General features: G+C 41.3%; 1 protein-coding gene across 15 annotated transcripts in view; it reads left to right on the plus strand.

Annotated features, from left to right (window-relative positions):
* EHBP1 (EH domain binding protein 1) overlaps positions 1-15,456 on the plus strand; it is a 205,945-nt gene that overhangs the window by 31,188 nt on the left and 159,301 nt on the right. For all 15 annotated transcript variants that reach the window (XM_053937968.1, XM_053937974.1, XM_053937975.1 and 12 more), the window contains exons 4-5: positions 5,790-5,885; positions 14,917-14,970. In XM_053937968.1, coding sequence (XP_053793943.1) covers positions 5,790-5,885; positions 14,917-14,970 — 150 coding nt within the window. The remainder of the gene's footprint in view (positions 1-5,789; positions 5,886-14,916; positions 14,971-15,456) is intronic.

Raw genomic sequence — 15,456 nt, forward strand, 5'->3', positions numbered from 1 at the left:
CTGCTCTCCATGGGCAAGTCTAATTTCAATGGATTTCATGAGATGTGTCAGGACGAGGTGGCTCTGTGTGGTTGGGCATCTCCATTGTGTGTGCCAGGAGTTTACATAAAATGGTGATTTGCAGTTTTGCTGTGCTTGGCAGAATTGCTGTGCAGTCCTAGAACCAAAATGAACTTTCAGCTTGGGCAGGATGGGAGTCTCCTGCCTGCTGGTGCAAATGTTGTCTGTTTGCAAAATCAGGTGCACTCTTCAAGCTTTCTTTAGATGCTGTTCAGCATCCATGGTTTACAGAAGGTACAGCTTGTGGCTGTGGACTGGTTTAACTCTTCTTCAGTACTCTGGCACCACACTGGAAAGTTGCCTGCCCAGGTTTTCAGGCCCTGGGCTTTTGGATCTGTATCTCTTCTCTCTCTCTTTTTTTTTTTTTTTTTTTTCCCTTCCCTTCTTTTTTGAGCGGTGGTAGAATGTCTTTATTCTAGTGTAGAGCAAGGGGAAAATGTGTTGAAAATACGTTTACCTTCATTTCACTGAGATGGTCTCAAATTTCCAGGCTTTGAACTAAGAAATTTCAGTTTGAAATTATTTGAAAAATAGATGTTGCTGTGATGTCAAGGAGGTACTTTCTACTATTCCTGTGAACATGCAGAGGCTTATGGTTGAATTATACACCTCTGAAGAATCAAATTTGCACTTGCTTCTGAGAGCCTGACAATTATTCTTCAAAGATTCTTTTTGTATCAAAGCTGAAATAAGGTGTCTTGCCTATGATTTCAGCACTTCTCTTGCAGGTTTATCAAAAACTGTTTAAGCACAAAGGAGAAGGAACAATGCTGAGAAGAGGGAAAGAACTTGGGCAGTCAGAAGTAAGAGCCCAGAGAGGTAAAGGGGCAAGGAGTAAAAGGAATCTCTTGTACGTAACAGCAGCCTGGCCAGCATTTTTCCCAGGTTCTGCCATCAATAAAGCAGCAGCTGGGACACCTGTTTTGCTGTCCTTGGCAATCTGTTGCCTTTTCTGGCTACCTTATTGCACAGTGCCAGCCCTGCCTGTCCCTGCTGGGCTGGAGTTCCAAAGACATGTTGTGACCCTGACATGCCTGGGACCAGCACAGTTCAATAATGCTACTCCTGGAGCTTCTCAGCTTTTTAGTAAAGTTACAAGATCTTGCTGTGATTGTAATCTCTGACTGTAAACTGGGGGTCGTTAATACTCTTCTTTTTTCTGGGAGTCCCACAAAGTTGACTTGTGGTGACATTCTGAGGTGCAGTGATGGTTGTCCCAAAAAATTACGATAAAAATAACTCTGCATTCAGGTTTTTATGTGTGGGCTTTGATTTTTTTTTTTAATTTGGTTGGTTGTTTTTCTTTTCTAATAAGAAACCCTATAGATGATGTGAGAAACTGATTGAAGAGGCAGGGAAGAGTCTCTTTATCTGAGCATCATCTGCTGTGGATGGTGAATAAGGCAAGATTCGGTGAACCAAATAGCATGAATCATGTATTTAATACACAAAGTATTCATATGTATGTCAGGAATGTGTGTGAGTGAAATCAAGCTTGAAGAGGTAGCCCAGTCCTAGAGAAGCTGTGGTGGAGATGAGTTTTTGCTCATTCCCCAAGCTCAGCAGTGTTTCTGTAGCTTTGTAGCAGTAATACACGTGCACAGTGACAGCTGTAACACGTGTGCCTGCCGGTGAATTGAAGACATTCATGGGAAGACCTGTGGGAATCCACTGGTTTCCTTGTCTGCTCCAAGGGGGCACTGACAGCAGTGTGTTGATCAAAGGCTGCCTGGAGTTTCCAGGGCTTTGAACTTCCTTCTTTGGCGCGTGCTGGGTTTTTTGGACTGCATCCCAAGGCATGAGTGTGACTGGAGCGTTGTTCTGGTGCCCAGCCTTTTAAACTGGTGGGCCAAGCACAGGGATTTCAAGATGATCATGAGGGGGTATGCAAGCTGTAGTCTGGAGTATGGCCTTTAATTTGTCTCCCTTTGTGACACTGATCTAAGTTACAGAAGAACAAGAAGAAGCCATTCACAAACTGCTGGTTTCCTCTGGTGTGAGGGAATTGGCAGCTTTTCCCAGTCCATTCTTTTTCCAGTAGGTCCATTAGCAGCCACATGCAACTCTGGCTGTCTTGGATGGTGAATGACTTTGGTGGAATGCATCACATGAAGCAAATCCTTGGTGTTCCAATGTTCCAAAGCCACACTCCTGGCCTGGAGGCACCAGATGAAGAATCTAGCTGCTTAATGTCAGCTCTTCCTCTTGAGGTTTTTGGGGTTTTTTTTTCTGTCTAAGTGTTCTGCCTGGATAACACTGAAGAAGAGGGATTATCCTTACAAACTGAGCTGCCCTAAGCACTACTGGAGCCAGTTGAGTTCCTGCTTGCTTCTTGTGCCCTGAACAGCCCGTCACACTGACAAGTAGCAGAGCTGGCCTGATCACAGGCAGCTGGCAAAAAATTTATAAGGAAAAAAAATCCCAGCAGTTTGCTGGCTCACAATAAAGCCACTCTTGTGGCTGCAGGTGAGGAATAATCGTAAGTCTGTTTCAGATGAGATTTGCTTTTAAAACCCAATATTGACAGCTTGGCAATAAGAACATATTTTTTTATTCATAAATATAAACTGTTCCATAATTTGCAGCAGGCTCAAAATATTATGGTCAGCTCTAGCATCTTACAGAAAAGTAACATGAAAATATCCTGCACAACGGGATGGGGCAAGGTGGTACTGAAGAAAGCAGAAAAGAGATGAAGCATCTGAAAAGGCAGGTTCCTGAAATAATGTAGTACCAAGTCTGTCATTCCAGTTCAAGCACGGCAAAACAGCAGCAATGTTCACATCACAGGTGGTGAATTGCAAAGCTGGCTGCCTGGATTGGAACTGTTGCTTTAAAGAGAAAAATGGATAGCCTGAAGTGCCCATGCAAGTTCTGTAGGTTCATCTCCACTGCCTTTCTTGAAGAGATTTCCTCCTCTCCCAGTCATCAGTTTTGTGCCAGAGCAGTGCTGTAGGTTGGGCAATGTCATTCACAGCCCTGCTCTATTTATAGGGTATTTCAGCAGCCCCTCCTGTAGCTCCTGTTTCCAGATTTAAAAGAGCTTTCATGCTATGTTGTCTTCTCTCATTTTCTACTGGCAGAAAAAAGGAAGAGTTGCCTTTTGCTTTGAAATGCAGCAGAGCACTTCTGCTTTTCTTTCCAGGCCATGGCTCCCATCCCTCAGATCTGGAGACAAGTCAGGCAAGGGCAGGGCTGCTGGAAGTCACTTCTGCTTAGCTGCCCTTGCCTCGACTTCCAAGACAATGGGAGATGGCTGGTGAACACCAGTAGCAAATGAGAAAAAAGTGGATCTAAAGGCACAACCACCAGTGGAAAATGGAGTTAAGGAGAGGATTAGGGTGGAAATGTATTGTGCAGCTGCAGCACCTTGCCATGGCTGAGCCCTGACAGCGAGCCTTTGTCACCTGCAGCGGTGGATCCAGCTCCAAGTCAAGGCTTATGATCTGGGAGTTGAAAAGGTTTTCTGATAGAGGCCAGATGTAACTTGAAGAAACTGCAGCATAGAGGTGCCTGGCATGAGAAATGTTGCATTAGACTAACACTCTGCATCTTAATTTTAAATTACTATCAATTGCCGCTCCTCTGTGTTCCTCCAGCTTTGCTTTCCCCTTTCCATTTCTCCTTCCCAACAACCCAGACAGTCCTTTTGATGTTCTCTTTTTCTGCCATGCTGTTTGTGTGAAACAGTGTTTATTTTTCAAAGCCAGAGGAGGACTTAATAACATTAATGATCACAGAACAGCTTTGCTTTAAAATCTCATTAGTTAGAGCTTGTCTCCTGGTTGTTGCTTTCCGTGACAGAAAAACATATATATCCCTGTGTGTTTATTGTGTCTCACTGACTTTCCTGGTGAGAGGAAATGCTGATAAAGGGCTTGAAGTGAAGTGTTGACTGCACTAGTGAATGCTCATTTTCTAGGTTTTTTTTTTAAAATAGATGGAACAAGTGATCCTCAACTGAGCAGGCTGGCAGTGCCTGGACCTTGGACAGCAAAAGTTTGACATAATTGTCAGTATTGGCCAATCCCAGCAGGAAAGCACAGGTTTCAGACACACCATGAGCTCCAATTATTTTTGTGTGAACTGGTACCTGGAAAAAGAAAGGAGTGCCCCTATGGGGGAGAGGTTATTGATTTTACAATGTGCTACCAGGGGCAGGTGAGCTTGTGCCTGGCTCTGGATCACTGCTTGTGTCTGCTGAAGATCTCTGTGGGCAAGCTGGGGGCTGCAGGTTCTGTGGGACAGAGACACAAACTGCAGCTTCAGTGTCTGTGGTAGTAATGGCATCTACTGTGGTGTGTTTTGCTGCTCACAAAATACATTTTTCTTGCAAAATATGTAAGTTTTGTTTGTGCTATTTGGTATTTTTTGCTCATTTATTCAGAAAATACATCCAGGCCCTCTCAGAATGATGAGATTAGACTGAAATTGGTGGAGTAAAACCAGTAGAAATTTGGTTATTTCGAGTTGCTCTTATTTTAAAATTCCCTTTTTTTAGATGCTCCAAGTTGATACTCTGCAAGCACAAAGCATAGACACTCACTGAAAAATCAGATCAAATTAGGCATCTTTGGGAGCTGGGGTTTCAAGCAGAACACCAAAGAGAAAAAAATTAGTGATAAAACCAAAGGAGAGCTGGCAACATTTGGCACTCCCTATTGTACAGTGGCAGAGAGCTGCTGCCTCTACAGGGATGGGACTGCTTCTCCACCTTTGTCTTTCCCACTTTGGTACAGCAAAGTCATCCTTAAAGTTGCCCAAGTTACCTTAGCATCCCAGAGAACCTGAGTCACAGGTCCTGCTAACCTTATTAAAGCAAAAATATGTTCTAATAGCCTGAATCTGAAGTTCTGAGTGTTGGAAGGAGTATAAAACTGCAATGAGTGACGCTCTAGAATTAAAAAAAGAAAAAAAAAGCCAAGTTAATTTGTTTCGGGTAACAGTAAATAGATTGTACAGTCTGTCCTGATAAAACTTCCAGATGTTTCTAGTAACACCCTGGCTCCGTAGCTGTCAATTCTGCAGCAGCATCCTTCCCTCATTTGTCTTACAGCATCACAAAATAGATTAAGTTGAGCGTGGAAAAAGGCATATTATTCCAAACCAGAGCAGAAATGCTCACACATGGTGTTTTTTAGGACTAGCTGTTAAAATGTAAATACAGGCCATACACCATTCCAAACTGATGCTCAAAGGTAGACAGGTTCTCAGTCTATTTAACTGTTGGGTTTATTGTTATCTTTTCTAGGTGTAGGTACTCCAGCATATTCATTCTTAAAAACTTAAATGTTTTAGTAGCATTATAAGTCATTGTTTTCACTTTTTTTCCCTCAAGTAAAATTTCTTGCTCCGTTTATGTGTAAATGGGATTAGACCTGCACTATGTGTTGTACACAAAATAAATCTCAGCTTGCTACAGAAGTTCTGACCCTACAGCCTTAATTTTTGCAAGGCTCCAAGTGTCCTGATCTGTGCTATGTAATAAAAAAGCTCAGTTTAGGACCTTGTGAGGAGCAGCTTTATTTCAAGTCTGCTAGTGGTCTGAGTTTCCTTACTGTCATTCTTAATTGTGTCCTTTGAAGTGTTCAGTAGAGTCATGGGTTTAAGGATGTGACCTTTTTGGAGTCAGTGATATATTACTTTTACTTGCATGCCCTGGGTCCTGTGGGAGTCAAGTCAGCACTTTTATAATGGTTTTAAACAACTGGGTATTTTTCTTCCTTTAGGCACACAGCTGGCAGCCTGGAATCAAGAACCCATACCGTGGGTTGGTGGTGTGGCCTGTACCTGAAAATGTTGAAATTACTGTGACTCTCTTCAAGGTATGTTGTTTTTTTTTTTTTTTTTTTAAAGCATAATCTTTACTATTTCCTAAACAACACATGAAAAATTCTGTCTGGAAATGCCAGATTATAGTCACAAGGTCTAATCTTGCTGGTTTTATGTCATTAACTGCACAGCCTTATGTCCTCAGTTCAAATCTGGGTGAGAGGGATGGTGTGTTCCCTGCCAAAGCTGACTTCTGTAGTGTAGTTAACACACTGAAATACCCATTGAGCTGATTATGGCGAGGCACTGGCACAGAGACCAGCACATGTGTAACTGTGCACGTAGTACATGTGTAAGGACTTGGCATGGGTCACAGCCTGGTAGGTTTTCTTTAAATACTGGAAGGCAGAAGTTGTCACAGCACGGTCATTTCTAGACTTCCTTGTTCAGTTTCAGAGTTTCAGTGCATGCTATTGGCTGCAACAGAAGCCAGCTCCTCATTTCCCATTCCTTAGAATGCCACACAAACATCACAGCACTGATGTGATTGCAGCTGTAGGAGTGGATGTGCAGTATTTGATTACTACAGAGAATTACAAGATTTTACAGGGATTTTTTAAATTTTTTTAATTGCATTTTTTCTACTAAAAAAAAAAGCTTATTTGTGTGTCTGTGAAGCAGGAGGAGGAAGTGATGGTTATGCTAGAACTTGTTTCCCAAATATCACTGGGCAAGGCCCTTTCTGCATAAAGATAAACAATGCAACTTTGCATGTGTGACAGTGTAGGAGGCTGAAGATTTCTGGGATTTTCATTCCATAGTTCTTCCTCGTTCTTTACTCTGGTGCCTTCATCTACATTCTGGCTGTTTTATTTCTAACTGCTCCCTTTGCAGCTTAGGGCAACAGTAACATACTTCTTTCTAATTAGTAATATTTGTATTTCTTTGTCTTGGGGACTTTCCTGAGCTTGGAGTTGGCTTCTGATTAGCCTTAGAATGGGAATTTATTACTTGGTTCATTAAACCTAAAAAAAAGAGGGTTGTCTTCCCCCCTCCCCCATTCCTTTTTTTTTAAATTCCTGCCTTTGGGATTGCTCATGAGTACAAACTTATGAGGCTGACAACAACCAGAAAGTATCATAAACTTGTATCTGTTCTTAGCAAACATGTGGACTTCAACTGAGATTCAAAAGTTCACTACCCAAAATTGTTTGCTTCAAAGACCTCTTCTTGGAGAGGTCCTTACTTGGAGAGGTTCTACTTTTCTACTAAGAAACTTGTCAGCATTGTGTGGCAATGCCACATGTCTGTACAATGTGAACATGCAGCACTGTAAATGATATTGATGCTTGAATGTATGACATTGCTTGATATTTTCAACATTTAAAGTGAAGCAGAAATGTACAGAAATCGTGACTGTGATTATTTCTCATCCTTCACATAACATCATAAAGTTTCTCTTGGGTGCAGCTCTGTGATACTGTGGTTTTGGAGTGAAGGTGTCTTCCAGCCTTCTCTTGCCATCCCATCTTCTTATTTACACTTGTACTGCTTCAGCGTTCTGTTATGTAGAACAGCACAGCAGCCTTGTTAGTTGTGTAACTGAGACTGAGGGAAGGATTATCTAGTGAGGGATGGAAGGGCCTCTGGAGCCAGTGTCAGGTATTACAAAAGCTTAATTTTACCCAGCACTAATTCTGCAGGCAGATCTGTTCACTGGACTTCTTCCTCCCCCCCAAAAATGAGCCTGCCCGTCACAAGAATTGGTCTGGGAGGAGAGGTAGGAGTGTGAATAACCCCAGCAGCTCTGCTTTCTGTAAGTGGTACCCCTGGTCTCTGAGAATGAGCATTGGATTTATAATCAAAACATTGAGAACCATCACACTGTCAGGCAGCTCTTACTGTAAAATCTGCTCTGATTGATCCTCCAGCTCTTCTGACAAGAGTGCCTGTAAGTGGCCAAACGCCCTTTGTCCTCTGCAAGGGAATGCACGGGTGGCACACAGCAGCTCGTTGAGCAAGCTGTGTGATGCCCCAGGAGTGCTGTAGTGTGTGAGACCAGCAGCCTGCCTGAGCCAGCTGTGAGGGGCAGGAGATTGCAGGCAGAAGATGGTGTTGGCCCAGCTCAGGCTGCTCCCAGCCCCCTGATGGCTTTGCTGGCTCTGTGGTGCTTCAGCTGCAGCTCAGGACATGTCCCAGCACCCACCCCAGAGCTGGCATTTCTGTAGCTGGTAGGTTCTGGGCAAAGGCAGTCCAAAAGAACTGGCTGTTTGTCACACAGCTGCTGCATTGTCTGGGCAGCACTGGAGCAGTGGGAAGGGAAGTATGTGATGGCACTCTGCAGCCGCCTTTCTGGGAGCTGGCTTGGAACTCGGGTATTTGTATTGTTCCTTCCTCTAGAAGAAAGGGGACAAAAAGACTGAAAACAGTAAAGTTGAGAGAAAGAGGCTGCTCATCTTGCAGTTCTGTAACAATCCTTTTTGGAGCCAGTCCCCTGCGAAGGACGGTGATTACTGAAGGTTTGGCACTGTGCAGTGCGTGCACTCAGCCTGGCCTTGTTTACCAAACAGGAGCTGCTCGCTTTCACCAGCAGCCCAGAGGCTCAGGGAGCTGCTGCCTCCGTGTCCACCCTGGCAGAGCCCAGAGCTGGGAGCTGGCTGCTGCCACAGGGCTGTGTAGCAATCACAGATAAGAAATGAGTGCAGTGGTGCTGTTGGGAATGGAAGGAGTGGGCTCCAGACAGACAGCTATGTGTTGTGGGAAATGATTCACACAGCAGTGGCAGTTCATTCGTAAGTGGCTGTTGAAATGTGCTGCTGGTAGGATTAGGAGATAAGTCAAGGTTTCAAGTGGTGATGAGAATGTTAAGAGTCTTCCCTCCAGTAGTCAGTCGTGGACACTTGAGAGCTGGCTAAGCAAAGTCCCTGTGATCAGTCAACAGATGAGATATTCTGCATTATCTGCACAGCCTTGCTTTGGGTGTTACCTTGCTTACAACATATTTGTAATTCTTGCACAAGCAAAGTACTGAAGAGATTACAACCTTTATTTAGAAAACTTTAATTTTGAGTAAATGTAAGCTTTTTTTGTTTGTTTGTTTCAATTAATTCCAGGCTGCTGGTAAAATTTCATAATGCCCTGGAGTGATGTGGGGAAAAGCATCATATAGATATATTGATTCAGCTTCCCTTGGCTAGCTGTAGCTCCTGCCCATCCAGCCACTGAAGTGCTAATTAGATAAAAAGTTCCATCTGTTCTGAAAATTTAACTTCTTCCTTTGCTGAGCTCCACACTGAGATTTAGTTATGCCTTGGGTTTTTTTTTCAACCAAACTGGGGAGAAAGAAACATCACAAAACAATAAGCCTATTGTGCATTTAAAATCCATAATTTGTAGTGCTTTCATGGAAAGATTCACAAATGCCAGAAAAGCCAGAGCTGAATTCCTTCTTTTTTTTTGTTACCATGGTTGTGCTCCAGAAGTTAATTTTTTAGAGTCCCTGCATTAGCAAAGTTGAACTATGACATATGAAAACTTGTATAGTTTTCTGTGGGTTTATATACAAACACAAATCTTTATCAGCTGAAAGAGATTTTAAACCAGAAATTTTCGCTGCCAAGCAAGCTCAATGCTTTTAGTAAAGCTAGATGAACATCAGTTGTACTATGAGAATTTAAATTGCAACATCATTCTTTTCTAGCTTCAAAGCAGAGTGCCTTACTGTCCAAAAATGTTTGTTCTTCAGGAGCAAGCATGGACTTTGCTTCATTGGATTACACAGAACACTTGTTTTGTCAGTAACGTACGTGGTTTATCACACCAATGTACCATTGCAACAGCAGGGACCATTACCAACTCTTAATTCCAAGGTTTGAAAAAGACATTTTTAAAGGCATAGCTTTCTAAGCACACAAAAAATATTTATGAGTAAAGTAAGAATGAAATAGATGATCAAGACATACTTGTGTAGTTGAAAGTATTCCTGTCCCCACATATTACTCAGAAAAAATCCCTGTCATTTTTCTTGAAAGCCCAAGTCAATCATGGTTTGACTTTATAGAATAATAACTGGCCATGCTGTAGCAGGATCACCGCACCAAAGCCAATGTGTTATCTCAGGGGAGGAAAAAAAAGAACCCAAATCAGCCCAAAACCTCTTCATAAAGCCATTTCTCAGAAGTAAAAACCAAGTTCAGGTTCAGAGCATAATTATTTCGCTTCAGGAGGGAGCAGGGGCTTGACCAGAAACTATGGAGAATACTCCATAGGAACAAAAACCTTTTCCATAGGCAAGGTGTTGTCTGTCAGATATAAAAGTCATAAGCTTGGGGAAGTAAGCACATTTTCACATGAAAAAATTAAATGGTTAAAAACTTAAAGGGTTAGTGGGGGACTAATTTTTAAAAAAAAAAAAAAAAAAAAAAAAAGGACATTAAATGCTTGTTGCCTTTCTAGCCCAGAGGCTTTACTGGGAAGCGTGAGCTTGGTGTGCTGATGCACAGGGATGTTCCTGCCAGTCTCCTCAGAGCTCCCTGCCTTCTGGTAGCTCCAATTAAAGCTGATCACAGTTGTATGTGATTTTCTAGACTAATCAGACCTCTGTAATCGGCGTTGAAAGCAACAGGAATTGGGTCAAATTTTGAGTCTTGTGCAGTTTCCAGCAGGCGAGTACAAAAGCTGAGGACAGATGCTGGAGAACCCGGAGCATCTGCTGCAGGTCACTGGTAAAGGGAGATCACACACCCTGTCAGTGTTTGATGTGATTCACTGTGACAGTCCTTAAGTAGTTATTCCCCAAGAAGAAAGGCTGAAGATTAAGGCTGGTATGAAGTGATCTAATTGAAAGACAGGCTTCAAAAAGCAGGAACGCTTAGGGAGGAGGCATGGGGAAGGGAGGGAGGAAGGGACTAACAGTCTGAAGATCTTCCCTACCCACTCTGCCTGCTGATTAGGAAATGCAGCAGTCCCCTGATATATCCTTTGTTCCTATTACAAGAAATACAAAAGTAAATCTGAATATAACCTGAATTATTGGAGAAGGTTTACCTTTCTTCAGTCATCTGAAACCACCTTGTACTCTGCAGAAAGGATCTAGTCCTTGACAAGAATGGGTTCATGATGGACTGATCAACAGAGAAGAGAAAAATGTGTCTGACATGTCCTTTGCTCTTCCCAAGCCCAGAAGAGTTGACTTTTTGGGTAGTTGTCATGTGGATGGGCAGAATGGTGTCACAGAAAGAAGCTAAGGGGTGGGATTGCAAAGAAAAGCTGATGTCCTGTCTCTTGCAGGACAGTTCCCTGCTATTTCCTTCTTACCTGAGTATTACTTTTGGCACACTAAGGTCACCTTATGAGACAAAAAAGAGAGGAAAAAAAGGTAGAGAAAAAAGGCTCTAAAACTTAGTTCAAGATGCTGAAAGGGAACATCAAATTGAGACAAGAAAATGAGACCCATGTCTTGGTATTAAAAATGTTGGTTCTTTTTTAACATAGTAAAAAGAGGAGGATCAGCAAGCTGTTCAATCCATTTGCCCTAATGCTTACAGTTCTCAATTCATGGTGAAACCATAGTGACTGTTGGACAGAGTGTAGTTCTGCATCTTTTGTACACTGGTGAAACAAATATGCATTAGCAAAAAAAAAATCTCTTGCCAACTCCCCTCATGTTACAGTGAGATGTGAGGCAATTTGTTCCTTGATTTTTTAAGGTAATTTCCATTATCATTTGCTTTTAGGAAGTGGGAATCAGGTCTGTTTATAATTCTTGACTTTAGGTATTCCCAGCTTGTATCTGGGAATACCTAAAGTATTCTATGAATACCTGCAAGAATACTGTTCTTGCAGGTGAGGTGAGGTTTTGTATGCCCTGTTACCAGAGAGTGCTCTCATAGAGTATTGGAGCACTCCAAAGGCTGCTATAACCATTACTCCTGGAGTTATTCTTCTTTAGAACAGCATTTTTTTTCCCTAAAGCATAGTCACCTATTCTATAGTCCTGTACTCCTCAAATAATAGTTTGCTAGATACATCACATGAGTTTTTTTGTGGGGAATGAATGGAGAATATGGATTAGCCAGTGAGGGAAGTATTTGGTGTTGTGGGTTTTTTTTACTGGTATTTACTCTCTTCAAATCCAAAATAAGATTAAAGATTAGCCAGATTTATAGAAACAACACCTGTTATGGAGACTACATGAGTAAATATTAGCCCCAAATGTAACATGTTGTTTGCAATAGAACCTGTGTAATAACTGTAATCATACAAGAAACTGTGTTACAACCATACAAGTATCTGTTTATGTGACCACGTAATAAAGTTGTAAGGTAATTAGAAATAGGACTCTCTATGCTGCTCATTAGGCTTCTGATAAAAGCATTTTAGTGGAAGAGTGAAGCCACTTGTGTCTGTTTTGAGGAAATGCTAAGGCTTATGTATATAAAATTATTCAGGGTTTTCTCTTTCTGTAGACATTTTAAAACTGACAAAAAAGCATGGCTTTAAAAAAAATCTGGATTTGCCTTTAGATCTGGAATATCTTACACGTATGCAAAGTGTTCATGCATCAGCATATTTCATACTCTCTGAACATTTGGTAAGGCTGTTCATTAGAGGAGTCCTTGAAGCTTTTAAGGGCTGTTTTGGGGCAATACACTGCATTTATCTTCCTGAAGTGTTCACAACTTGCTTTCAAGTGTGTGCTAAAATGTTGAACATTAAGGAGTCTTTGCATTATACGGTGTTATTTTGCTCTGTCAGGTGATCAGAAATAGTCAGCAGAGCACCTGGCTCTGTAGCCCTCAGAGGTGTGAGTTTTGTTGCCACTGACAGAGAGCTTGGTTTGACTTTATACATTATTGCCTTGGAGGAACAAAACAAGGAATGTTTTGTTTGTTACGTGGGATAAAATATTGGACCTTGACGCTGGAAGCAGTTTTAGGTCAGCCTGCAAGATTGTCCTAATAGCTTTTGGGGGAGTTAGGGGGGAAAAAAAATGAGCAGGATGAAATATTTAAGAGTTGAGTCACTTATTATGGAGTAGCTTATTAAAACATAAAGTGGTTAATGATCCCATTAAATCTCATTATGTCATTTCATGCTGTATCAAAGGAAGCAATTTAGCAGAAAGGTAATTGCCCCAGGTTAACTCTTAAAAATTTTAAGTATTTAATAGGTGGATTACAGAAAGTTAGTTACATCTTTAGAATTTATATAGTATACCCCAAACCCGCAGGTATCATGCTTTATTTACATAATGCAGAATTCCAGAAACCTGATTAATGTGATGGAGATATAATTACATAATCTGATATTTACAAGACATTAATTGGAACACGGAGATACCTCAGTATAATTTTGTATGTATCTACTTGCCCTTCCATCCTTATGGTTAGTGGTACAGCATGTTTTGACACTCATTTGCAGTATTGAAATTAGTCTCTTTTTTAAAAAACCTCTTAAAATATTTATTCATAAAAAAAATTAATAATCAGTTTTGACATAAGTTTTTAGCAACATCTTATATTCTTTCACTGAAAGTGTTTTACAGGGGGCTGCATGGGAAACCCACTTGGCTGGATTTTGGAGGAAGGATGCACAGGAGGAGATGTGATAATATCCTCCTAGAGCTGTTATTGTAGTTCATCCAAAAAGGAGGTTTAATTAAGAGCACACTTCCCAAGTTTTTTGTGTGCTGGAAAAATTTAAAAAAGCAAACAACCACTTTTCTCTGGTTGTTGGCGCTATAAACTCATTACTTGCAAAATATTTTGTGTATTCAAAGAGAACTAGTTAAAAAGTGGTACAGTCCTCTCCTCACTGTCTGACTTCAAAGCAAAACTGAAGTGAAACAAGGGTTAAAGCAAAGACTAAGGTAAGGTGAGTCAAGAAGGTTAAATGTGAGGCTTGTAGCATTCTGGAAAGAAAAGGAGGATGGTACTAATGGATATAAAGTGGGAGCTAAATATCTTGATGCATTTTGTTAATTTAGAGCAGCAAGATGGAATTGCTGTGCTTGCTGTAGTGTCAGGACTAGTTGCCAAATATTAGCAAGAAAACTGGGATGCTGAGGGGTCTCATATACGATGTTGGGAAATGCTGATGACATGGAAGTGACATTTACCTCCAAACACCTATAGTGTGCAAACATCAGGGGCAGAGGAGCGAGTGTTCTCCTGTACCTAGAAATAACAGGATAGAATTGAGCTATAGCAAAAGCAGGTTTCATGTAAAAAGCAAGACTCAAGACACATTCTCTTGGTGTGAGATTCTATTTTGCAAGAGGAGTAGAAGTTTTGCTGCAGTTGTTCAGAACTTGGACTGGATGATTAATTATTTTAAAAAGAAAAAAGTATTTTGTTTAAAGTAGGATCCTTGATAGAGGCTTGAGAGGAACAACTTAGTGTCTTCACTGTTGCTTTGCTTTCAGACAACAACAATACAGACCACTTTCAGACAACAACAATACAGACCAGCAGACTGAAAGCTCATTAAATTAAAAAAAAAAAGTGCCAAATATATGAACTTCATTGTTATTTTTCTTCCTGTTAGTGAAAATGTTTTCTGATCCTCACATGTGATACGATAGAAATGTTGTGAACTCAAGATAAGCACTGAAGAAATCTGCAGTGGGAGGAGGTGCTGTGCTGAAGCTGTGACTTTGGATCTCTGCTTGTGCCCATAGAGTCTGGGCTTAGGGAGGGTTGGGGTGTGCATCTTCTCACTCCTGGTGGAAGATTTGGATTTGTTGTGTTTGTTTGGGAGGTGGAATTGAGAATTAAACACAGATTTTGCTTTTTTTTTGTTTTCTTTTCCCCACTCAATGGAAGGAAACCAAATTGCAGGCCTTCATCAGCATCAATCTCAAGTTTGTATTTTTAGGAGACTCTATTAAATCCTGCCAGTTTTAACCCAACTTGTTCATCATATAGTGGACATCCCATAAAGCCTACATCCTAGCTAAAATATTTCCCTCTGGCATCTTCTGTGGGTAAAAATAATTCAGAGTATATGAAAATCTTGGCTGTTTTGCAGTCTCTTGCAACCTGGATTATTTTTAGACTCAAATTCTCTGGTTTGTTTTTCTAGGATCCCCACGCTGAAGAGTTTGAAGACAAGGAATGGATGTTTGTCATAGAGAATGTAAGCTGGAATGTTGTTATGCTTTTTTTATACGTATAAGACTTAATAATTGAAACATATTAAAAGGTGTCCAGATGCTGAAAAAGTCTTGAATAAAATTTGAGCAGCTGAACCACAGTAAACCCTAGCTCTGTAGTAATGAAGGCTTATTCAAATACCTATTGTTATGTTACAACTCAAATGCAGGAGAGGGGAGTGCTGTACTACACTGCTTCTGTTCCTTCCCTGTAAGCCTCAGCCTGCCTTGCATTAGTTTGCTGTGAGCAATGGAGTGAACAAGTTAGAGCTGGGTCATGACTCACTGTTTTATGAGCTGTGACACATTATTTGTGTCTGAGCAGGGCAGTGAGCAAGTCAGAGCTGGGCTGTGACATCTGTACGTCCCAAATGGCAGCACACCCTTCTGGGGCTGAGTGCCACTCTCTAGGGGAGAGCAGGGCTTCACTGCTCGCCTTTGATGGGTGAGGAATTTGGGGAGGATGGGAA

Source organism: Vidua chalybeata, chromosome 3 (genome assembly GCF_026979565.1).
Source record: "Vidua chalybeata isolate OUT-0048 chromosome 3, bVidCha1 merged haplotype, whole genome shotgun sequence".
Lineage (NCBI taxonomy): Eukaryota > Metazoa > Chordata > Aves > Passeriformes > Viduidae > Vidua > Vidua chalybeata.